Source organism: Rattus rattus, chromosome 8, assembly GCF_011064425.1.
Source record: "Rattus rattus isolate New Zealand chromosome 8, Rrattus_CSIRO_v1, whole genome shotgun sequence".
Lineage (NCBI taxonomy): Eukaryota > Metazoa > Chordata > Mammalia > Rodentia > Muridae > Rattus > Rattus rattus.
The window spans coordinates 114138825-114164689 of record NC_046161.1 but is presented as its reverse complement, the minus strand read 5'-3'; the positions used below and the strand labels follow the sequence as shown (position 1 = coordinate 114164689).

General features: G+C 43.6%; 2 protein-coding genes across 2 annotated transcripts in view; both read right to left on the bottom strand.

Annotated features, from left to right (window-relative positions):
* Nucleotides 1–497: 497 nt before the first annotated feature.
* Nucleotides 498–3466, bottom strand: Tmem42 (transmembrane protein 42). The gene is made up of 3 exons (XM_032911273.1): nt 2609–3466; nt 1770–1916; nt 498–1142 (listed from the first exon to the last, which is right to left on the bottom strand). The coding sequence occupies exons 1-3, from the start codon at nt 2798–2800 to the stop codon at nt 1008–1010; spliced, it is 474 nt and encodes a 157-aa protein (XP_032767164.1). The 5' UTR covers nt 2801–3466; the 3' UTR covers nt 498–1007.
* Nucleotides 3467–5225: 1759 nt separating this feature from the next.
* Kif15 (kinesin family member 15) overlaps nt 5226–25865 on the bottom strand; it is a 71971-nt gene continuing 51331 nt past the window's right edge. Inside the window, exons 21-35 of the mRNA XM_032911271.1 lie at nt 25411–25561; nt 25161–25246; nt 23937–24006; nt 22839–22925; nt 21468–21572; nt 20438–20560; nt 17976–18122; nt 15949–16050; nt 14684–14848; nt 12832–12941; nt 9742–9817; nt 9256–9293; nt 6461–6626; nt 6087–6218; nt 5226–5719 (exon numbers count right to left, since the gene is read on the bottom strand). Coding sequence (XP_032767162.1) covers nt 5663–5719; nt 6087–6218; nt 6461–6626; nt 9256–9293; nt 9742–9817; nt 12832–12941; nt 14684–14848; nt 15949–16050; nt 17976–18122; nt 20438–20560; nt 21468–21572; nt 22839–22925; nt 23937–24006; nt 25161–25246; nt 25411–25561 — 1615 coding nt within the window. The 3' untranslated portion in view covers nt 5226–5662. The remainder of the gene's footprint in view (nt 5720–6086; nt 6219–6460; nt 6627–9255; nt 9294–9741; nt 9818–12831; nt 12942–14683; nt 14849–15948; nt 16051–17975; nt 18123–20437; nt 20561–21467; nt 21573–22838; nt 22926–23936; nt 24007–25160; nt 25247–25410; nt 25562–25865) is intronic.

Sequence of the window (25865 nt, the reverse complement as noted above, 5' to 3'; positions counted from 1 at the left end):
TCAAAGAGGGCTGAGCAACTGTGATGCTGTGAATCACAGTTTTGCCCTTGCTCCCGAGAGAGATTAAAGGAATTCAGAACTAGGAGCAGAGGTTGTTGCTGGAAGTGGGGCAAAAAAAGGAGTCCAGGGTAGAAGAGAAAACAAACACAAAAGCACACAGAGGAACCAGACCTTGCGGAGCTGCAAACCTCCTCATACCATCTGTCTGGTGGTGACTGCAGTATGTAGGAACAGAGGCAAGGTGAAGAGGGAAACTACGGTGGGAGTGTGAGAGGTTAGGTGGCAGTTAGCAGAAGCAGCAGACCTGCATCCTGCTTCCTCAGCATGAGAATGGAGAAAATCTCCATTTGCAGGTCCTGGCTCAGGGGGGATCAGAGCAAAGGTGGTGGTATCAGCAGGGGGCACACAGTCTCCATATGTGTGCATTACTCCACTGCTACCTGGCTGCAGGCCCTTACCTCCAAGTGGGAAAGAATTCAAATTCCATACCCAGCAGCTTTAACTTACAAGGAAGTGTTTATTAGCCCGAGTTGCCTTCTTTTGCTTTGGATTCATAGGCATCACAGATGACCTAAGGCATGACACAATACATGTTTGTTGTTTTGTCAGGAGGCCCTGCCAGCTGTCAGTGCTGGGCTACATGAAGGACCCTGGTCAGGTGGCAGGATTCTAACCACGTGTTTTGTTTGTTTTTTTTTTTTTTTTTCAGGTACCTGCCAAGTTGCTGTGCAACCCAAGATCACAAAGTCTTCCAGGACTCCCCGGTGCATAAGAATCAAGGCCCTATACCAATACTGAAGGACTTGGGCCTCATGCTGTGGTAGTCATCTTCCCCTTACAGGAGCTAATGCTTTAGCCTTCAAGCTGTGAGGTGGTCAGAGGCCAGGGTCTGGTCTGGCACCTCCCTGTGGCTGACAGGGCTGCACTCCCAGGCTGCCCTGGAAGCAGTCCTACTTGCGGACCCATGGCTGGGTATCATGGTTATCTTTACAGTGGATTTACTGTCATCACTGCTGCTTGCTCTCCTTCCAGTCCGGTGGGAACTTCCTGTGGATCAGGGTGAGCCCACAGAGGATGAGGAACACCCCTCCCCACCACAAGATCTCCTGGCACTCTCCATACAGCACGTAGCCTAAGATGGCCTGTGGGAGAGACAGCTGTAAGGGGCCTGGCCTACCCTGGTAGGGTCCACCATTCCTTGGCTGACTTCTTCCTGAGGGGGAGTAGAAAACAGTCTGGTGCTTCACATCCAGCAACCACCTCCATGATCAATCCATGTATTTCTGTCTCCTCTGTGGAAGTCAGAGGTTACTCCAATTGAGCACTGAGGCTCAAGAGGCCAGCAGCTATGGCCAGGACATAGTCCCCAGTTATCATAAACCCAAGCTAGGCTGTCTTCCAGTTCAAAACTGGGTTCCCTTGACCAGACTTTTTTTTTTTTTTTTTTTTTCCGGAGCTGAGGACCGAACCCAGGGCCTTTCACTTGCTAGGCAAGCGCTCTACCACTGAGCTAAATCCCCAACCCCTAGACCAGACCCTTAAACCCCACAGCTAATGTTCCAGTTCTTGCCAAGGAACTTCAGATAGCTGATGCTATCCCAGAGTGACACAAGTCTCATTCCTAAGTTGTCCATGTTTAACTGTCTCTTGCCTGGAGCCAGTCCAACCTGTTTTACTTCCTGTCCTTTCTAGTGCCTGGAAAAGCAGGGGTTTCCCAAGGACAACTCACCCAGGACCCTGAGAACAAGCCCACCTACCAGGCTACTCACCGAGCAAAGTATGTTCGAAAAAGTCACTGTGACAGACGCAATGGCCGAAGACATAGAGAAACTGAGCCCGCGGCTAAAGAAGGTCCACATCAGGGAATTGGTGCTGGCCATGGCAATAATGCCTAAGACACATAAGCCAATATTCACCTGCAGGAGAGAATGTCGCTGCAGCTACAACCACCATGGGCATACCCTTGAAAGACCGGGGGATCTTTAGAAGTCTCCTACAAAGCATATGCAGACCCCGATTGACAGAATGTGGAATTTGCCTGCAGACAGGGGAGAGGGTTATCTTCTACGAAGTCCTCAAATGTCTTGTAGCTGAGTAGTCATCTGGGAAGGGATGACTTCACAAAAGGACTGCAAGTCGCCAGAAATCTATTTTTTTTCTGTTTTCTTTTTTTTTTTTTTTTTTTTTTTGGAGCTGGGGACCGAACCCAGGGCCTTGCGTTTGCTTGGCAAGCGCTCTACCACTGAGCTAAATCCCCAACCCGCCAGAAATCTATTAATCAAGCAGTACCCTGTCCAGGTCAGGATCGAATTCTCCGTTGCAGAAGCTGGCTCGACCACCGGCCCACCCCAGCAGGCGCTCAGTCAGAACTCTTGCCAAGGTCAGGAAGAGATGGCAACCGGTTATCTCACCTTAGGTGTTACATGCTGGAAAAGGCTAGGGCATGGGGGCTTAAACTGAGAGGTGGGCTTGGAGGTCCTTCCCCGGGTAGGCAGGACCTAGAACCAGGTGGTCCCGCAAGGGCGCAGGCGGAAACCGAGGTTGAGCGGCCTCCTCCCGGCCCCGCCCTCCTCCCGGCCCCGCCCCCTTGTGGCGCCCCAGGCCGCACCTGGCTCCCGAAGGCCAGCTTGGCGGCGGCGGCGGCCAGGGCCCCGAACGCACCGGCGCACATACAGTTGAACACGCCCCAGAAGCGGCGCCGCATCGCGCCCTTCTGTAGGCGGGCGGGTAACTCCACGGGTGAGTCAGGGTAAGCGGCCGCAGACACTGCGGCCCCCGAGGACTGAGGCCGGGCCGCCATGAGGTCCTCTGCGCCCGCCACAGCCGACTGCTACGCACACCGCCACCCGACGTGAGCCCGGCGAGGGCGGAGCCTGGCGGGTGAGGCGAATCTGCCGTAGCAGGGAATCCGGAACCGAAGCGAGCCTACGAATAAAGGGAATCTGGAGCCGAGACCCTGCAGCTGATGCAAACCGGAGACTAAGGAGAGCCTGCGGCTCAGGCGAACCTTGGGGGATGGGAATCTGTTAGCGAGGACCTTGCGCCACTGAAGGGACGTGCAACCGAGAGGCACCTACTCCAAGAGAGGAATCTGCTGGTGACGTGAACTTGGGGAGGAGGGGAATTTTCTCTGAGGCGAACCTGCCAGGAAGAACCCTGCATTCAGGGGAAACCTGCGACTGAGAAGGCGGGGCAGTCTGTAGCTCCATATCTGCCACTTTACATGGATGCGCACCTAAAATGCTGATCCTGAAGCCAATCTGCACGTTCAAGGCACCTCTGCTCCCTCGTGGATGCGGACGGAGGAGGATGGGTCTGGAGACCGGCCGCTTAGACAGGACATAGCTTGGGAAAACTGCTAAGAGAATAACGCTTATTACTCATTCTGCCTGGACCATCAGAACCACTTCTAAGTTCATGTAAAGTAATCAACAACAACAACAACAAAACCCAAATAAACCCCTAAAACAAACAAACAACCCATAAAGTGTCATCTACTGTCGGTCTTTCCAGATACTCAGGATGCTGAGGCAGTAAGATTGCAAGTTAATGGTCATCCTCAGCAACTTAGGGAGATACTCACTTAAGAGGGCTGAGCAGCCAGGCATGGTGGCACACGCCTGTAATGTTAGTACTTCTGAGGCCGAGGCAGAATTACTGAGTTTGAGGCCAGCTGCCAGACTTTTTGAGACTATCTCAAAAAGATGTGGGTTGGGGATATAGCTCAGTGCTTCCGCAATACATTAAAAAAAAAAAAAAAAAAAAAATCCTGAATTCAGTCAATAGTAGTGTGTATAGATATGTGTTGGGGAAAATTTTTCCTTAAAGAGCAGTGCTGTAGGGTTGGGGATTTAGCTCAGTGGTAGAGCACTTGCCTAGCAAACGCAAGGCCCTGGGTTCGGTCCTCAGCTGGGGGTGGGGGGGCTGTGGTGGGGGAAGAGCAGTGCTGTATAAAGTGGGCCAGGTGTGTTGGTTAGGGCACCTCGGAAAGCAGAGGCAAGTGGATCTCTGCGAGTTCGAAAACAGCCTGATCTGCATAGCTCTACATAGCCAGGGCTACAAAGCAAAACTTGTTCTGTAGATATATAAAATACAAATTATATTGATATGTTTGGGACTTGGATGAAACATTTTATTCCGTTAGAGAACTTTTTCATGGACATTCTTACATGCCACCTTGCTTGACATGCAGGTGGTTTTGTGGCTGAAATAAAGGGATGGATTACAGGGGCTAGAGAGACTGCTTAATGGTTAGGCAGCTCACAACCTTCCCACAGCTCCTCCCAACCTTATACTTCCAGGGGAGCCGATATTCTTTTCTGGCCTTCACAGGACCTGCCCTCGTATGTATATATGCATAAACATGTTACACACATATAACATGTACATCATGTTGCACATTATCAGATGCACATAATACACGAAATTAAATTTTACATAGAAAGCACACATTATCCCAATTAGTCCTATATGGTATAAACCACCCCACTTTCCAGACAAGGAAACTGACACTCAAGGGGATTCATTGTGCTGTTCCACTTAATAATGGAGTGTGGCAACAACAGATGGGAGAAGCCAAGACAAATCTAAGCTGCATCTGTCAGAGACTTCATTCCAGGGACTAGAAAGGTAATACAGTGCTAGTAGCAGAAGTGGCCTTAATTATGTTCTGGCAGAGTAAGGTAGACAACTATTCACACATCTTACGCATGCTCTGTAGAGAAATAGTGGGAAACAGTGTATTGTCTAGCTATGTGACTTCCAAAATTAGGGATTCTAAACTAAACTAAGACCAAGGAAAGCTAGGGGTTGACCTAGGTTATTATTTGTGTATCCATGTCAAAACCTGACTAACCTGGGTGTGATGGTGTACAGATAAAATCCTAGGATGTGGAGGTAGAGGCAGGAGAATCAGATATTAAAGGGCATTTTTGCCTTCCCAGTCTGTTTAAAAGCACACCTGGATTACATGAGACCCCGCTTCTCCTTTGGCTTTGATTATTATGCTCCTGCTCAAAAACCTCAAAACTAGGGCTGGAGAGTTAGCTAAGAGATTAAGAGCCCTTGTTCTTGCAGAGGGCCTGGGTTTGGTTCTCAGTACCTGCATAGCGAATCACAACCATCAGTAACTAATTCTAGGAGATCTGACACCCTCTTCTGACAAAAGAATACTAGGCACACATGTGTTACATGTACACACACAAAGGCAAAATATTTATACACGCTTTCTTTAAAAAATATTTTATTGGAAAAACTGGACATGTAGAAAATGGCCATGATAACATGTTACAGAACAAACAAACAAACAAACAAACAAACGCATATGAACAAGTTCAATACGAAAGAGCCATTGGGTTCACAGTGATTTTATCTAAGGTGAATCTAAGGAGAAAACGATCTGACCAGAATTCACCAGAGAGACCTCAGCTATAGGCTTTTAAGGGTCTTCCAGAACTTACACATGACCTGAAATGCACTGTTAGCCCACGTAACAGCCTGCTGAGTCTGCATGCAGAATGCCCATCGGAATGCTCAGCATTGCCCACCATGACTCATCATGGAGGTCTTAGTTCAGTTCTACCATGTGAGCAAACACAGTATCACTTTAAAGAATCAATCTAAACAAAGTGATGTGTAGGAAGACAGCGGGCATCCTTAGGATTCATTCTTTTTTCCTTTCTTTCAAAAATACATTTTCAGCACGCAACTTTTCTGTCTCCTGTAATTAAAAAAAAAACAACAAAACAACAGGAAATTAAGTATCTAATTGTTATAGTTATTTTCTTGACTAAATTCATTAAGTATTCAAATTAAAGCTACATGTTCTATTTATAGGTTGATATTAAATAAACATCTGGCGTCTATGAGAACTTAACCCGTTTTAACAGTATTACTGGGTAGCTCACACACACTTAGAATCCTACCCACTGGGAAGGCTGAGACAAGAGGACAGCTGTGAGAGTTCTGTTTCAGACTGGATTTCAGAGTGTAACCCTGTCTCATAAAACCCAAAGTGAAATAGCAGTGACCAGTTTACTAAAATAACTCTTTAAAACCACCATCTATTTAAACAGTTTCAGTTTTACCTCAGCAAGCCTGATATTTTCCTTCTTCAGTCGCACTACATATTGAATCTTCTGATGTAGGTTTTGATGACCTATCAATTTCCCATTTTCCTCAGCAAGAAACTCTAGTTGTTTTCTCAGCATTTCCATTTCCTGTCAATCCAAGGATGGGAAGGCCACATTATGTATGTCTTTTCAAAAGCACCAATCAAGTGGTGGTCAAGCTTCTGTGGGCATGCATCTCCACACATGTATGTCTGCACCATGCATCCCCACACATGTATGTCTGCACCATGCGTCTCTGCACACTGTGCATGTCTGCACACCAGACCAGAGATCTGGTTTGTGCTTATTCTACTTAAGGATTTCGACATAACAAGGAAAACCTAACACACCTGGCAAGTTCTCTCTCTCTCTTCATACATTTCTTCCAACTTTGACCGCAATTGCTCCTTTTCCTGAAATGCTCTGGACTCCAAAGTTCTGGTTCGCTCAACTTCCTCGCTCATTCTGTGGCAGAACTTCTCCTTGCTGTCAAGTGCACTCTGGACTTCCTCTAGACTGGAAGAAGCATCAGTTTATGGAATTTCAAGGACATAGAATTATAAAACAGAACTTAACTAGGTTTTTTTCTTCTAAGTACAGAATTTTGATCTGAAAGTATCACTGATCTTCAGGTCTCCTGTATAGTTGGCAAAAGAACACAGGCTGGAACTGGGTGGACCGAAGTGGCAGAACGCTTTCCTGACATGGCCCAGGCCCTGAGCTCCACACTCAGCATGGAGGACAGTGTGCTGCCTATCAGACATAACTGCTTTGTTAGGTCAAAACTTTCATCCTGAGAAAAACTCATCAAACCATTTTATTTATTTGGAGCCAGACTCTTCTGTAGCCCAGGCTAACATCATAAAATTTTAGTATAAAACTTAGTTTGTCCAAGAGGAGATAGAAGTAAGGTATCATTAGAGTCTGTAGGCTTTATTGTGTCTGACCTCAGAATAATCATTTCTGCTTTAAAAACCTAGTCCTCTCCGAAAAAAAATAAAAAAATAAAATAAAAAAACAACCTAGTCCTCAAACAATGGAACATTAGTCCTTTCCTCGGGTGTGCACTTTACCCATTTTATGTAACTCAATGAGAAAATGTGGGATCTCACCCACGTTTTGGAACTGTTTCAGTTTTATAAGATTTCCATTTGGAAACACTGGTACAATGTATACAGAGTGCAATACCGACTGCTGAAATGAGGTGGTGCTCAGATCTAAACCTGCCCCCAGGCCAACTCTGTCTAGGATGTGTTTCCAGCGCATGCTCAGAGGACCCAAGGAGATAATGCAGGCAAGTGTTCTACGTCTGCTTTGGTGAGATAAAAAGTTCATGTGCCGCCTCTGCCTACCTTGCTGTGGGTTAGGTGCTGTGGCTTGAATATGAAAAGTTCCCTCGGGCTCAGGTGTTTTCACTTGGCTCCTAGCTAACTAGCACCATTTTGGAGGCTGTGGAGCCTTTAGGAAGCAGAAGCGTCCTGGAGGAAGTCATAACTCTGGGCCCACGCCCAGAGGTCACATGATCTGTCTGAGGCAGGGCTTCCTCTGTGTAGCCCTCGCTGTCTTAGACCAGCCTCCTGAGCTCTGGGATCGAAGGTGTGCACCACCCATTTTTATTGCCCAGCCACATTTCCGTTTTCTTCCTGATCCCTGACTACAAATGCAATAGCAGACTTAGCTTCCTACTCTTGAACCATGCCTTTCCCCACCAAGATTGGCTATATATCAACTGGAACTATAAATCCACATAAAACCTTTCTTCTTCTTCTTTTTTTGTCAGTACTGTATTGAAGCAGAGAGAAAGAAATGAAGGCAACTTGGCTTCTTGTTTATGAAACTCAGTCGATTTAGCGCTCTACCACTGAGCTAAATCCCTAACCCCCAGATACTGGTTTTCTAAGCCCTGAGGATGTCTGGTCTACATAATAACTTTAGGCCACCCAGGATTCCAAGGCTACAAAATGAGACCTTGAAAAGAAAAGAGGAAAAAAGCAGCATGGGGTAAAGCTGCCCTCATCCACCACTGGCTACTGCTGCCCTCATCCTATGGAGACTTGATGTTGGACTGTAGTGGGCATAATGTAGCCAAAAATCAGATACTGGGGAACACCTCAGTTCCTGATGGTATCACCAAGTCCCCTATCGTATAAAGTTAAGTATTCTCTGCCTATACTACTGCAGTTTGATATCCAGTCCCCAGCATTTAAGAAAATGTGTGTATTTGTGCCCACAGTGCAACGTGAGCTCTTCATGCTTCAAGGACCACACATCACCAAGGACTTCTGCCACCACACACCGTCCACACAGAAAGCTACCAGGTCTCAAAGGATGTATCTAAATGTGCTATAGTTCTACAAACTAGCTGGATAGTTCGCCACCTATATGTCAGATTAACCACTACTAGCTGGAAGCGTTAAACTGCTCTTATTGTCACGAGGAGAAGTCCTCACAGCAACTCAATAAACGGAAGGTTGTGTGTGTGCTTTGTTTGTTTGTTGGAGTGACTTTACTGGAAACCCCTGTTGAGAAAGTGGCATCAAGAAAAATAATTTTGGTGCTAGAGAAATGGCTGAGTAGTCCATAAAGGGCAGGCAGGTGACAACTGCCTGAGTAGCTAGAAGGGCTCCGATGTCCTGTTTTTGGCCTCTGCAGATACCTGCATACCCATACATAGACACATGCACACAAATAAAACTTTTAAAATCTTAAATACTTTGATAAACATCAGTTATACTCCCATATACCTCAGAAGGAAAAAAGTTGTCTGATGGATGGATGTATTTTCCCTTTAGAGGAGAATTACACCTTCACTGAGTTCATAACTCTGTAACGCCAGTTCCAGGGGAATCTGATGACTTCCTCTGGCCTCTGTAGGTACCATGCACATATATGGTGTACAAATAAGCAAAGCAAAACACCAATACACATAATATTAAAAAAAAAAAAAAAACGGTCAGGCAAGATAGCTCTGTGGGTACAGCACTTGCTGTACGAGCCTGGTCCCTGCAACCCATGGTGGGGAAGAGAACCAGCCCTCACATCTGTCCTCAGACCTCCACACCCTAGGCATGGCATGCATATGCTCCCCCATAGTAAAGTCGGAAATATTTTTAAAAGGATTTGAACTATAAAATAGCACACTTACTCTGTTTTCATTTTTAGCATTTCTTCAATAAGTTTATTCTATAATAAAAAAGAAAAAAAAGGATGGTTAGATTCTTTAATACTTTTACTTTAAAAAAGATGACAGTAACAAGTCCGTTTTCCTTTGTGCTAATGAAACCAAATCAATGTCCATTTCCAGAGTCCCATATGTATATTCAAAAGGCTACTGGTTCACAAGTTTCCAGCACGGTGCACAGAAGACACTCCACTTCTAAGTCCTAAGTGGACAACTTATGTGGGAAATGGCAGCACAGACACAAACACATCCTCCCTTCTGTCCATGGTTAGAGCCACAGACCATGGCAACTGTTCTGTGCTAGTCTTCCAAGTACTGGAATTACAGACAGATACACTTTTACTTCTCAATTACACGTTAATATATAGTTTCTATAATAAACAGCCATGAATGTTATTTATAAAAGCAATTCTCACAGAAGAAATTTGTGTTAAAAAAAAAAAGCCATACTTTAGCAAGTCTCTCTCTGATAATCTCCTCTTCATATTCATTCTTCAGCTGTTGGCTGTCTGGATGACTCTGATTGCTGCATGGATTAGTAAGTAGACAGGGAAACATCGTCAAGTATATTCAAGAATTAATTTAACATTTATCATATGTAGCTACAGCGCAGCTAACACTGGTGATTAGTGCATGATCAGTGTGGCCACACATGGAATAAATAGGGTCCACCCAGAACTCAGACTGATTCTTACTTACACCATTATAAAAGCAAAAAGAACACAGTGCAGAAATCTAGCCAAAGCTTGGTGGAAAAGTTAGTGGAGAAACTTAGCTAAGAGTGGCAACTTGCAGTTCAGCAGTGAACAAAGGAGAGCAGACTGTCAGCTGCTACAAGAGGGTAGTCTGGTAGTCTGCTCTCTGGGACCTGATTCCTCCTATATTGGGTTTCCCAGACTGTTAGCTTGGAGTTTCTGATGACTACTCTGGCTTCACATGTATATAAACATCATGAACTCCTTTCACAGAAAATATAAATCCCTTCACAGAAAATAAATGCTCTATCAACAAATTAAGAGACTACAGTCTGGACTGCACTGCATCTCTGCAAGGCTGCCTGGGTTGAGAAAGTAAATGTAGCTCAGTGGCCAGCAAGACTTCACAGGAGAACCTGCCTGCGTGATGTGGGCTTTGCTAGGAATCTCTTCTATGAGCAGTAGACAATTAAATAAGGCTTAATTAGCACAGTACAGCAGGGCTTCTCTCTTCTTTCACAACTGTAGCCTGGTCAACTGACAATGTCAAAGTCACCCGGGGTCAAAAAAGGAGTACAGTGTGTGCAATGAGCCACATTTAGGGGAAAGGAAAAAAAAAATCGTCAAGATGCAGACGGTAGGGCTGGAAAGATGGCTCAGCAGTCCAAAGTATCTGCCACTCCTCCGGAAGAGTTTGATCACCAACATCTACACGGTGGCAGACAACCATGTGACACTGTCTGATGACTGCCCCAGCAGCACACTGGCACCAGGCACAAACTGTTACGGATATACATATGGACAAAGCACCTGTATACATAAAATAAGATCCAGACATTAAGGATTTGAGAGCTTGTTAGCCATAACATTACAACCATTCAGCATGGTGACTGAAAGCCAGGCTTGGTAGCACACAGTGTTGATTCCAGTACTCAGCAGGGAGAGGAATGTGTATCTCTGAGTTTGAGGCCAGCTTGGTCTACATAACTAGTTTGAGGCCACCCAAGGCTACACAGTAAGATGGTTTCAAAAGGAAAAATCAAACAACAAAACAAAACAAAAACAAAAATAACTATATACCAACACAATGTTATTTAAAAACAGCTTGTGAACTAGATTGAGTTATAGTTTGCACAAACCTGAAAAGAAGTAAAATAAAGTACTTTAAATTGTGGTTTAATAAATGACTTGGGAAAGTTATATAACTTCATAAGACTGGCAAGGTGTGGAGCTCATGGGAAATAGATGAGTAGACTTGCAGATATCAGAATCACCTAGAACAGTGCTTCTCAACCTTCCTAATGCTATGACCCTTTAACACAGTTCCCTGCGTGGTGATTCCTAACCATAAAATTATTTCATTGCTACTTTATAACTGTAATTTTGCTGTTATGAATCACAATGTAAATATCTGATATTCAAGATATCTGATATGCCACCCCAAAGGGGTCACAATCCACAGGTTGAGAACCGCTGACCTAGAGGGAGTTGCTTCTTATAAATGACTTCCTCCAGTCCCTCTAAGTCAGTTCTGTGGCTTGACTAAGATGTGACAAGAAACATGTTGTCAGCAGAACTGCCTTTAACAATCCCACGTGAGGTTAGGAGCACTGAATGCTCTTCCTGAGGTCCTGAGTTCAATTCTCAGCAACCACATGGTAACTTATAACCATCTTAATGGGATCCAATGCCCTCTCCTGGTACAACAGTGTACTCATATAAATAAGATAAATCTTTAAGTCTCAGGGCAGCTTCTGAGTATGTCTAGACAGTTTCTAGACTTCTAAGATTATCTTTAAAAGCATGGACCCAATCTGGGGGTGGTGAAATTGAAGAAGAGTTCCATCCCAGGGAATTCTTTCTGGTCCAATTTATCTGCCTGCTTTTTTTTGTTGCTGGAGACAGTCTTACATAGCCTAGGCTAGGCTTCAATTTGATACGCAGCCAAAGATGACTTTGAACTACTGATCTTCCTTTACAACTTGAGTAGGGTACAGGCAGGCACATATCATTATGCCAAGTTTATAAGTGGTCATTTCTGTTGTTAATCCTACTGTAAAAGTCAGTGAATAACATCAACACTCTACACTGTACACTAACAAGATAACAAAAGACACACACACACCAGCACCCGGGCTTCTCACTGTCTGCTTCGCTTTTACTGAGGATGGCTTGGCCGGCCTAGGCTGCTTTCCCTGAATCATATTGGTAGGATACTCTCCCTTTTTCTGCAGGTCTTCATAAATCTTATTTACCTACTTAAAAAACAAAAATAGCTGGGCAGTGGTGGCGCACACCTTTGATCCCAGCACTTGGGAGGCAGAAGCAGAAGCAGAAGCAGAAGCAGAAGCAGGTGGATCCCTGAGTTAGAGGCCAGCCTGGTCTACAGAGTGAGTGCTAGGACAGTCAAAGCTACACCTATAAACCCTGTCTCAAGAAAACTGTAACAAAAAAAACAAAAAGCCTGGTGTAGGGGTGTGTCAGTTTAGTCCCAGCATGAGGGGATCTCTGTGAGTTCAAGGCCAGCCTGGTCTACAAAGTGAGTTCTAGAACACTAGAGCTACTTAGTGAGGTCTCAAAAACAAACAAATGAATGAACAAAACAAAGAACTTTAAAATGCAAGTAGTTTGGTTTAAATATTTCACAACCTGAATATATTCCAAATGCTTAGGTCACTGAGCTGATAGGTGGTAAATGTCTTACCTTGCAATGCTAGAAAAAGCCCACGTCCCCATGAGACTGCACGTCTCAGGTCTCGGGGATGCCCTACGTCTGGATGTCCTTCACATTCACTGAAGTCCATGCAGGCAGAGCAGTCCAGGCAGAGGCCCTGCTCTTACTCACCTGCTCTCCCTCTGCCTCTTCATATCATCCAGCTGAGTCTGCAGGAGCCAATTTCTCTCTCTCAACTGCTGAGACTCCAGGCGCAGATTTTCCATTTCACACAACTGATCCTGAGAATAACCAAATAACCACGGGTTTTTCTGTTTGTTTGTTTGTTTTGTTTTGTTTTGTTTTTTCTTTCTTTTTTTCGGGGCTGGGGACCGAACCCAGGACCTTGCACTTCCTAGGCAAGCGCTTTACCACTGAGCCAAATCCCCAACCCCCAATAACCATGGTTTTAAGAAGGCAGGTTAGACTGGGTGTTGTTTTACCTCTCAAGGTTGTGACTGAAGCTGGGTGTAATGGCACACACCTTTGATTCCATACTTAGGAGGCAGAGGCAAGCAAAACTGTAAGTTTGAGGCTAACCTGGACTACATAGTGAGTTCCAGGACAGCCAGGGCTATGAACTGAGATCCTGTGTCGCCCCATACCACTCAACAAAAAAGACTGTGACCAAGACAGGTCTTCCTTTCTGTGTCCCTCTTTAAGCGACAGGTGTTATTGTATCAAACAGTTTGTGACAAGCACTAACAAGTCGTAGAATTGCGACTCACAAACATGTTCAGTGTCTGAAACAGTTTATTAATGTAATATAACTCAGCCAAGTTCCTCTAAAAGAAAAAATGGATAGAAAATCTCTGGTAACTGCTTTCAATTATTTGATTCTATTTAATAAATTCCAATTGAGCTAAACATATTAAAAACTGATGCCAAAATGTGCACTTAAATTAGATCCTCACTTTATAGCCAGGAATGGTGGCATATCCATGTTAACCCAGCACTCAGGAGGCCGAGGAAAGGAGGACGGTGAGTGCAGAGCCGATCTGGTCTACATAGCTACCTAGTGAGACCCTGTCTCAGTAAGGGAAAAGGCAGCTAGGGAGATGCTCAGTGGGTAAAACACTTGCCTACTAAGCATGAGGACCCGAGCTTGAATCCCTTGAATCCACGTAAACCTGGGCACATGTTGATAGTTCCTATTCTCTTTATAGTGGTGGTGGGGAATAGAATCCCCATAAGTTTTTAGATCAGCCAATCTCTGACACACACAGCAGCAAACAAAATACAAGGTGAAGGCTGACATCTATGGTTGTCCTTCAACTTCCACACACATTCTATGATACATGTGTCCCCACTCATACAATGAACGAACACACACACACACACACACACACACACACTACATCATATACAGACCCTCATACATCACAAAAGACAAGGGAAAGGGCAGAAGAGGAGAAAAGAAAGAAAAAGTTAAATCTCAAACCGCACTGAAGGCCTGAGAAGACAGCTCAGTCAATATAGTGCCTGCTCTGAGACCCTCCCTAAAGAGTAGGATGGAAAGTGATAAATACATGTGATGTTGACCTCTGGCCTCCACAAGCATATGCATGCATTCACCTAACACAAGCATTCATTAAACCTGTGCTGAGACAATTGTAGTTATTAAGCTGGCAAAGATTCAGATATTGGACATACTATGAGGTGAAAATCAAGGAATCAGGCCTCCTCTTCCTCGCCCATGACATGCAGTTTGTGGAAATTATATAACCATGTGTAAACCTCACCCACAAGGCAGGGAAAGGGTTGTAGACTTCAGTAAAGTATATCAGCATACACTGAAAAATCTTTTAAAGGGAAGGAAAGGAAACTGGGAGCTCCCAGGGACAACAAACTAGACTGCAAGGGGTCAAGGGTGGGAGGAAGACTTCTCTACCAATGATACGGTCTGGCCTTTTGAGTTCAGATCAGCAGCAGTTAAGAAGCTGTTGCCTTTTAATAAAGTTTGCTGAAAAAGAGAGTCATGCACCTTCATCCTGAGGATTTCAGCGTTTTTGACTTCTCTGTCTTCGTTTAGCTTTGTGACGAGCTGTTGCAAAGACGTCTTAGATGCCCTTCCGTCTTCTATCTCTTGTTCTTGTGTTTCCAAGAGTTTTGCCAAATGAGTTTGAAAATGGGGTGGTGTTTTGGGACTCTGAAATAAAGGCACACGGCATCCAAATACTTGACTACATGATGCTATGAAGATTTCATTTTCTGTCTTTACACTTAGCAGATAAAATATGCATTTTCATAAATGCCAAACCCCCTGAGTATGGTGCATGCTGACAAAGGTCATTTAGCTCATTATTTTAATTCTTATCCAAATAAAGCAAGACTTTACTAAGTAGAAAGCAGACAAGGGGCATGCTAATGAAGAGCTTTTCTTTTAAAATAACAAAAAGCAACCCCCCCCATTATTTACAATTTTTTCTTCTTTTGAAAAACTGCTTATTCCAAATGGCCACTGAAGGAATGGCCATTCACAGCCTGCCCTACCTAGGGATCCAGCCCATATACATACAGCCACCAAACCCAGACAATATTGCTGATGCCAAGAAGTGCATGCTGATAGGAACTGGATATAGCTGTCTCCTGAGAGGCTTGGCCAGAGCCTTACAAATACAGAGGCAGATGCTTGAAGCCAACCATTGAACTGAGAATGGGGTCCCCACTGGAGGAGTTAGAGAAAGGATTGAAGGAGCTGAAGGGATCTGCAATACCATGAGAACAACAATAGCAACCAACCAGAGCTTCCAGAGACTAAAACACTGTCCAAAGAGTACACATGGACTGACCCATGGCTCCAGCTGCATATGTAGCAGAGGATAGCCTTGTTTGGAACCAATAGGAGAAGCCCTTGACCTTGCTGAGGCTGGACCCTCAAGTGTAGGGGAATGTCCGGGTGGGGAGGTGGGAAGGTGGGAAGGGGGGAAGGGGTAGGTGGATGGGTGGGGGAACACCCTCACAAAAGAAGTTGGGAGGGGTGGGATAGGGGTTTGTGGATGGAAAACCGGGAAAGGGGATAAGAGCTGAAATATAAATTAAAAAAGTCCAATAAAAAATTGTTTAAAAAAAAAAAAAAAGGGAGATATGGGAGGTATGAGGGAGGGTAACTGAGAGGAGCTGGGGTCAAGAAATAGAAGGGGAAGTGACGTAATTCTATTTTAATTAAAACATTTTAAAAATTAAAAAAAAGAAAGAAAGAAAGAAAGAAAAACTACTTATTCTGAAATGCAGTGTCCGGGCACGTACCTGTGGATACTCAGGAGCAGAGCCCATCACGTGCTCCAGCTGCTTCATCTTCAAGTTGTACTCACTCTTCTTCTGCTCCACTTCCTCCTTCTCCTGGTTTAACTGGGCACATTCAACAGATAACAGGTTATAGTTTAGAAAATAATCCAGAACACACAGTCCAATTAGAAAAGACAAGCTTCACCATTGCCAACCATCAGAGAAAAGCAAATCAAAATTACAGTACTATGTCCTTGTTAAGATAAAAAAGATGTTCTAATCAGGACATGCAGAGACTACACGGTGCCTGGTAAGCCAATCACTGCAAACTCATGGGAAATGGGGAGGTCATCCCCAAAACAAACTAGAACTTCCCATAAGGCCAGCAATTTCAGCTCTGGTCTATATCTGAAGGAAATGAAATTACGTTTGTGTGTGTGTGTGTGTGTGTGTGTGTGTGTGTGTGTGTGTGTGTGTGTGTGTGTGTGTGTGTGTATGTGCATGCGCATATATAAGTGTTCACATGTGTGTAGGCTTACTTATGTGTGAGACTGAGTGTCCATGTATGTATATGATCTGTGGAGGTCAACTGCTGCTGAGGCAGTTTCTCAGTTCACTGCTCCAGCTAGGCATTTTGCTCAGGGCGGTCACGTTTCTGCTTACTGCATACTGGGATTATAAGTAGGCCACCATGTCTCCCTGGCTATTATGTGAGTTCTGCAAATCAGAAATACTTGCCTGGCAACTGCTTGATACACTGAACCATCTCCCCAGTTTGAGACAGGACACTTGAAGAGAGGGCTACATTGCTATTTTAACCACAGCTTTGTTCACAATAGCCAAAGAACAAAGTAACTCTAAGTATCTACCAGCAAATGCAAAAAGAGGAATGCTGAGGTAAAAAGAACACTGGCCAGCCTGAGAGACAAGCAAACTCTGTCATCTGCAACAAAATGAATGAGCCTAGAAGATGCCATGTAGTTGATAGAACCCAAGTGAAGAAAGACAAGGATGTTGCTTCTCTGTGGAATCCACAATGGCCTAGCTCAGAGTTGTGATGTAGAATAGTGGTTACCAGACACTAGGGAGCTGAAGAGCCCTGGATGGGAGATGTCAGAACAGAACAGGGGTTCAAACAAAAGCAAGGTTTTGAGATCTAATGCAATAATAGATTTTGAGCATACGCAAAAATAATATATAAAGTATAGTTCAAAATGATGACAATAGATTTGAAACTGTAGCACAAAATCATACAGTAGATCATGGATATGTTAACCAACTTAATTTAATCATTTTAAACACACACACACACACACACACACACACACACACACACAGATATGCACATATTGTAGCAACACACTATGGCAGATGAGGAGCCCCATGACTGTAATCCCAGAATTCAGGGGGCTGAAGTAGGAGGGTTACCATGAGTTTGAGGACAGCCTGAATTCTAGAGTATCAAGCTAGTCTGGGCTACCTATTGAGTACCAGGCAAGCCATGGCTAAGGGCTACATAACAAGAATGTTTCAACCCATTCCAGCAAAACCTATCAATATGAACCTCATAAAATTGAAAATTGTTTTATTCTGAATATAAAGACATGTACCTGTACTCTCAGTCCTCTGGGAGGTGGAAACAAGAGAATTATGAGCTCAAAGCTGACCTACGATAAATGATGAGACCCTATCTAAAACAACAGAAAAAAAAGTTTCTGAAATGTTATATATCTATGTGTGCACAATTCATTACTTTGAAGCATGCTATTGTTCTATCTTAATATCTTATTGTTTTCAGCCATATCCTCACTGCAGACAATGCTGTCATGTGTCAGGGACACATATGTCAGGACAGGAAGAGAAGTGGCTAAGTGAAACTCACATGTGGAAACCCAATTTCACAACCCATAGTTGAAGGACAAAGTTCCTAATTGATCTATTTGTTCTATTTCTATATGGAGAACTTTGTCAAAGCAGAAACGTATTGTGCTATTCTTTGCTGGTGTCTGAGTGGCTACTGAGTGGGCTGAGTGTCTGGTGCTGCTCACCTTGTGCTGAAGTTCCTGGATCAGAGCCTCCTTCCTGGTCAGCTCTTCCTGGGCAGACTGCAGTAGTCCAGAGTGCTTTTTGGAGGCCTCTGTGAGCATGTTCAGCTGCTCAGTGGCATGGGCCAGATCTTCACACAGCATATCCCTCTGTCAGGGAATAATGTTCCAGAGGAAATATTTCTTAACCATGTCATTCAATTCACAAATCATTACTACATTACTACAACATTTTAAAGTTAGGAAAGGAAATATTTAAATATTTAAAGTGTTTTCCTTTGTATGTAGCAGGTCCAGGTGTGACTCAGCAGGCTCAGTTTCCTTTTGAGGTTAGGCAGAGCTCTCTTCTCAGTCAGGACTTTAGAGCTGATCTTCTCATGAAGAACACTCAAGAAGCAGATCTTAGCTACTGTCTCAATAGTTGAGTTTCATGAGCTTATATGACTATGGTATTTTGCACACATGCATGTGTGTATGTGTGTGCATACCTATGTGACATGTCCAGATGTCAGAGGTCACGTCAGGAATCTTTATTATCATTCACCTTATTTTTAGTAAGACAAAATCGTTCACTGAACCTGAAGTAAACCATTTTGGCTAGACTGGCTGGCTAGCAAGCACCCTGGCTCTGTCTGCTTCTGCCCTCTAGTGCTACATTGTTTTAGACCTCGGCTGCTGAGCCCAGCTTCTACATGAGGATCCAAGCATGGGCTTTCATGCTAATGCGGCATGCACTTTATCTACAGAACTATATCCTTAGTCTGTCTCTGGTTTTTATATCCTAGAAGGCAAATAGCCGTTAAAGATGTCTCTAGCCTCAGCACTCAGAGAAGAGCAGTAGCAGCTCACCGTGACACTGGCTACCAAAACCTCAGAGAATAAGGTGGTGCAAAGTGGCAGAGAAATCCTAATGGCTGCACATACAATTTCTACTTACACAGCATACGAATACTTTGGTGACCATGCCAGAGCAGAATCTGGTCATCCTCCCATCTCATATGGACATGTGACACCATTTTCAAGATGATGATACAAGGGCTAGAGATACAATCAGCTACTGACAGAGTGCTGTTGCTGGGGACTGAAGTTTGGTTCCCAACATTCACACTGGGCATCCCTAACTACCTTAAATCCAGCTCTAGAAGATCCAAAGCCTTTTTCTGGTCTTTAAGAGTACTACATACACACCACCCTACACAAATATATATATATATGTGTGTGTGTGTATGTATATATATATCTCCCACATAGATAGATAGATAGATAGATAGATAGATAGATAGATAGATAGATACATACATACATACATACATACATACATACATACATAAGGGCCCGAGATACCAGAAAGATAGCTCAGTCAATAAAATACCACCATGTATCCTAGTTATCTTGTTAACTTGGTACAAAATAGAGTCACCTAAGAAGAAAGCCTCAATTGAAGAACTGCCTAGATTTGATTTGATTGGTTTGTGGGTAGCACCATCGCTAGGCATGGCAGAGTTAATCATGAGCCTATTAGTTAGCCAGGGACTGAGGGGTCACGCAGTATTCCTCTATGGTGTCTGCTTCCTTCATATTCTGCCCTGATTTCCCTCAACAATGGAGTGTGATCTGGAAGTGTAAGACAAATAGAAACTTCCTCCAAGTTGTTTTCAATCAGTGCTTGGTCACAGCAACAGAAAGGAAACTCGTGCAACATGAAGACTGGAGTTCAATTCTTAACACTCATATGAAGGCTGGGCATACTGGTGTGCCTATAAACACAGCACTGGGGAGGCAGAGACAGGAGCATGCCTGGGTTCAAGAGCTGAATAGTCAGCCTAATCAGTGAGCTCCCAGGCTGCCTCGAACTCACAGAGATCCACCTGTCTCTGCCCCCTAAGTAGTGCTGGGATTAAAGGCATGCACCATCACACCCAGCTGACTTATAGGGTTGTTTTGTTTTGTTTTTTGTAGGTATGCACTTTTTATTTATACCTGGATGCCCCTCTCTCTCTATGTTCTCACTGGGTAACTCTGGCTGACAGGAAACTTCCAGGTAGACTTGCTCTGGCTTCCCAAATAGTGGGTTAAAGGCAGGGGCCTCCACACTCGGCTTTCATCAATTTTTAAGAATTGGATTTGAATAGGAATTACATGATTTTGTGTCTACAGTAATTCTGTACTTTCCCTTTCAAGTTTTCCTTTATATCACTTGGAATCTCTCTGATATCCTAATACTTGCTAAATTTTCTCCTTAAGATTCCGATACATTTTATTTTTGTGAATAGGACTTAACATCATCTCGTCAGCCTCTTGTTGTCAATTATTCCTTTAAAAAAAGCCAGAGGCAGAGGAATTCTTTGAGTTCAAGACCAGTCTGGGTAATGAAGTGAGAGCTTGTCTCAAAGAGAAAAAGGGGGAGGAGGGGGAATGAAACGAGAAATAGATAAATAAAAAGAAAGTGCCATGTTAATACCTACCTCGATGTCCTCTGAGAGAATTCTCAGCCTAAGAGTTTCTTTCAGTTCCAGGATATCCACTTCCTGTCTCCTGATCAACTCCTTGCTCTCTTCTTTGTCAGCCACAGCAGCAGTGTATTTGCACTGCAGAAAACAGAGGCACAGCACGAGAGCTTCTGCTAGAGTTCTGCTTATCGGCACCACAGCAACTTAGAGGATCTTAGATCCACGGCAAGCACCATATTAACAAGCTAATTCACTAACACCTCAGGGTGGCAGCTGTTGTTTTGCTTGTTTTTGAATTTGTGTGTGTGTGTGTGTGTGTGTGTGTGTGTGTGTGTGTGCACACACGCACGAAGCAGGAGAAACGTGGTTATAAGATGTTTAGTGTTGGGGATGCATCAGGTCCTTGGAAGAACAGCAACTGCTCTAACTACTAAGCCACCTCTGCAACCCAACAGACCCTTGCTAGGGAAGGAATAAGCGAGTGCACATGGTGAAGAGCAGCAGGGCAGTCACACAGGGTTAGAGAAAACCATCCCACTCTGTCATCTCATCAGTGTGCCTGTGAAGATAAATACAGATTGAAGCAAGCCCCTTCGGAGCAGAACTAATGCAGATAAAAACCTTTACCTTGGCCCAGGCAAAGGGCAAAGCATCAATAACAACAGCTATTTCAGAAAATGATATTGAGTCTCAGATCAGGGACACAGTTCCATGTAATAAATATCTGCAAATTTAACTAAAACATGCATTTGTTTCTTGAGGCAAATAAGGAGCCTTCTTAGCCTTAATTGTTTATGTATTTCTAATCAGTGGTTGCAGAATGGTGCAAAGAACACTATTCCAGGTCAAAAAGACCTGGCACAGAAATGCTCGTGTCCAGAAACATGCACACTGCACATCTCAGAAGTCCTCTGGGTGTTAACTTCTACAGTCAAACCTACTCCGACATGCAATCCTCTTACCTGCTGGGATGGCTAACAGACCCCCAAAGAACCTGTGAACCGTGCCCTGCTAAGCTCAGTTCAGCATCTGTGACAGGACTTACACTTATGTCTTGTAGCTCTTGTTTCAGGGTGTCTATGGCTTCTGATTTTTCACCAGCTGATGTTCTTAACTCCTGGATTTGATTCATGAGGTTGGTGACAAGTTCCTGACAGGGACAAAAACATTTATCTGCAAAACCAGTGACATTATGGAGATCATTTTAACAGATGAACTGTTGCAGTTTAAATAAAGTTTTCCTTATACTCTTGCATTTGAACACGGATTCCCAGCAGCTGGTGGTGCTTGGGGGCTTGTGGACCACTTGGGAGATGAGGCCTAGTTGGAGGAAGTGGGTACTATGGTTACAGGCACCTTCAATTTCTACAAAAGCTCTCTGGGCTTCCTATTAGGTGTTATGAAATAAACAGCTATAGAGTTCCTTATCAACATAAAGCCAGGCCTTGCCTTTCATGAGTCAGAATAAGTCTTTCCTACTATAGACTTTTTTTCTGGGTATTTGGTCACATCAGGAAGGAAAGTAGCTAACATACAAACTACTTCTGTTTCCTAATGGTAACAAAGAAAGTCGATTTACTTTAGCAAAATATTATGTGACATTCCACCTTTTACAATTCTTCCCCCTTGGACATAGGGTTTTACTATGTAGCTCAGGCTAGCTTTCATATCTCTATAAAGCCCAGGCTGGCCTCTTAACTACTGAGGTTCTTGCCTCAGTATTCTTGGTGCTTGTGATGACAGGGTTAGACTATTTTTATATATGGACAGAAAAGTCACTTTTATTATCCTGGCAAAGTCAACAGTAAGGATTTGAGACTGTACACTATCGACTTACAGTCAGTAAAACGGGGTCTGAGTAATAGCAGTCTAGTTGAAAAACTCAAGACATGTTACACAAGCTGTCTAAAGGAACAGAGTAAAGGTGGATGTGGCAGCACACGCCTTTCACCCCAGTGCTGGGGGGGGGGCGAAGAGGCATTCTGAATGAGGCCAGCATGGTCTACATAGTCATTTCCAAGCCATTCAGTGCTATGTAGTGAGACCATGTCTCAAACAAACAAATGAAAAACAGAGAGACAAGAGTAGTTTGTGGTTGAGGTTATGAAACAAATGACCTAATTGAATTCCCGTTCTCCAGCGCCCTTAAAGGACGTAAATGTACACGGACCAGGCAGTTTGTAAGTCAGCCTGCAGGAGGGAGAGGGTGCAGAAGACAGGAAGGCCTGCGTGGCATTATCAAGGAGATGTAAAGAAGGTACAATGACAAACACCTGTGTCCCAGGAGCTTGGGTAAAAGGACTGCGATTTCAAAGCCAGCTCAGGCTACACAGAGAAACCACTGACCTAATATTAAATACGCACCACAACAAAAATAAAGAACCAAATACAGAAGAACACTGGGAACTCTACCTACCTTGTCAGACTCCCTAGACTTCTCCAGACAGCTGACAACATTTTCAGCAGCAAGCAAGCTTTCTTCTAGTTCCTGTACCTTTGCCATCTACGGTGGAAAGTAAACAGTCACATCATTAAATCAACAAACCCAAGCTGACAACCGCACTGAACACCAGTCCATAACAACGCCACAAGGACAATGGGTTCTGAGGTCTTGACCAACTGAACACCAGTACATATCATTACAGCCACACGGGAATTAGAAAATAGTCAAAAATAATAGAATCAGCGCGCGCGCGCACACACACACACACACACACACACACACACACACACACACACGGAGGAAGAGAGGGAGGGAGTGAGTGAGAACAATAAAAAAAATTTAAGCCAGGGAGTGGGAGTGGTGGCACCCAACTTTAATCCCAGCACTTAGGAGGCAGAGCAGGTGGGTCTCTGAGTTGGAGGCCATCCTGGCCTACAGAGTAAGTTCCAGGATAGCCAAAGCTATACAGAGAAACCAAGTTTAAAAAAAAAAAAAAAAAAAAAAAAAAAAAAACAAAACCAAAACAAGCAAAACAAAACAAAACCAAAAAAAATTTTAAAAAAACAAAAACAAAACAGAACTAGTAAGATGCTATCCTAGCACCTAGAAGGCAAGGCCTGGAGGCTCTTAAAATCAGGGAAAGCTACAGAGTAGCTAATTTCAGGGTAGTAGTTAATTTCAGGGAAGCTACAGTATGACCCTGCCTCAAAAAACCAAGGGTAGCCAGGTACAGTGGCACATGTGAGTAATCCCAGCACGCTGAGAGCTGGAGACCAGGTTGGTCTCCATAGAAAGCTCCAGGTGAGCCAGGATTACACAGATATCCTTTCTGAACAATTTACTAACAAACAAGGTCTAAGATAGAGCTCAGAGGTAGGAACCCTAAGTTTGAACCCTAGCAGCAGCAGCAGCAGCAGCAACAACAACAACAAGCAAAACAACAACAACAACAACAACAACAACAACTACAATATCAACAACAACACGCCTTTCATTAGTGACACTTTCTTGTTTGGATTTCAGGAATAAAATTACAAATTTCAAACTCTACATTCAAAACAGGAAGCTGACCTGCTTTTCACATCTGGCCATCTCTTCCTGTTTTTCCTGACGTACAATTTCAAGAGCCTTTAAGATTTCTCTGGAAAAGAAGAAGTAATGAAATCATGAAATGAACATGCAGACTCAAAGTCATTTAAGTGAAGTCCATTAGGCAAATCTTGGGTTAGCATATTCCCATGGAGATCAAAAAGGTGAATGTATTCACCTTGTATGTTCACAAGTATTTAATGAGGAAGTGTTTTCTCTGGGGTCTGGTATTTGATAACCTAGCACACAGCACACATTATTATTACCTCTGTCTGAGATGGACTGTAAAGCCCATGACCACAGGGACGTCTCATTCTCTGCCTCACTCTGAATTCCAGCACCCACAGCACAGACCCGGGCTCACTGGACATGACTACATGTGAATTCCTATATCTCAAGTAGTGGCATGCTCTACCTTTAACAGTGTACCAGGGCCATAAACAATCACAAATGAATGCTATAAACAGTGACCAAAACCCAACTATTCTCCCTAGTGTGATCATGAGGTCACTGACAGACTCACTGAGAGACAGGGATGAGACAATGAGAGTCTGGGGGAAAAAGAATAGAAAAGGATTGATAGCAGACAGACATAAAGTCAAAAGGACAGTCAGTGGCCTGGGGTGGTGGCATGCACCCATCCTAGCCCCAGGGTGCAGTGGCAGGCGGGTGGATCTCTACTAGTTAGTTCTAGGTCAGCCAGGATCGTATACTAAGACACTTCTCCAAACAAAACAAAACAAAATAAAACCAAACTATACCAAAACCAAGCCGACCAACCAACCAAACACCCCTCCAAACCAACAAAAACAAAGAATAGTTAGTTATATTCTTAACTGAAGTGTCCTTCTTCACAGCCACTTCTACAACATTAGAATACTTAAAGGAAAATAATTCCTTTTTTTAAAATAAAAAAAATGTGTGGTGCTGGGATTTAAGCCAGGCCTCAAGTATACTAGGAAAGTGCTATATCACTGAGTTATACCCCTAAATGAAAATAACTAGGGTGTTAATAAAAGCACAAGTTAAAAGCTGTACACAGAGGCTCATGCCTATATTTCTAACACATGGGAGACCCCAACCGGAGGAAGGTGGGTTTAAGGCCAGCCTATGCTAGACAGTAAGACCCTAAAGTCCCCCGAAGCAAGATAAAGAATGTAGTACTGAACAATACTCTAGAGAACAGGAAGAACTAACAGCACTCACTTAGAGCTGTTTTCTTTATCTTCTTCAAACTGTAGTGACAATTTGTTGTTGCGCTCTTTTTCTGCCTCAAAAAGCTCCATCAAGTTCTAAAAGACAACCATTTATTAGGTTTGATGTGACAGGAAGCACGGATTTAGGATACATAGCAGCCACAACACTGTTCACTATGGTTGATACAGCAAATAAGAGAACAGGACAGCAAGCAGATACCAGGGAACACCAGTTACAACACTGTCTGGTCCTCACTTACATGCAGATCAGACTTTAAAGTTTCATTCTCTTGTTTGCAGTTTTGGAGGTTTTTTGAAAGTTGGTCAACTTCGAATTTCATTACTTCTTGTAAGTTATCGTAGGAATCCTGTAGACAGGCTTGGCTCTCAAGAAGTTTTTCATTTTCTAATCTTTACCAGGAAGAAATTTTGAAATGGAAAGTATAAACTTTTTTGAGTCAGATTTTCTTAAATTCAAGTTTTTCTATCACATTTGTCAGAGAGCTCTCATGGTCTTGTGTGGAATGCCCTTGGTACCCATGTGAGAACCACTAAATCAGAAGAAACAGAAGAAAAGAAAGTGTTAGCCTCAAGTATCTCTTCCACACCCTTGCTCATGTAGTTAACTGACTGGCAATTTAACAGCTAACTGACAATTGGTAGTGTTTTCTAGCTAGGCAATAGAAACTTGTAATTTTCAAGCATTGTTAATGGT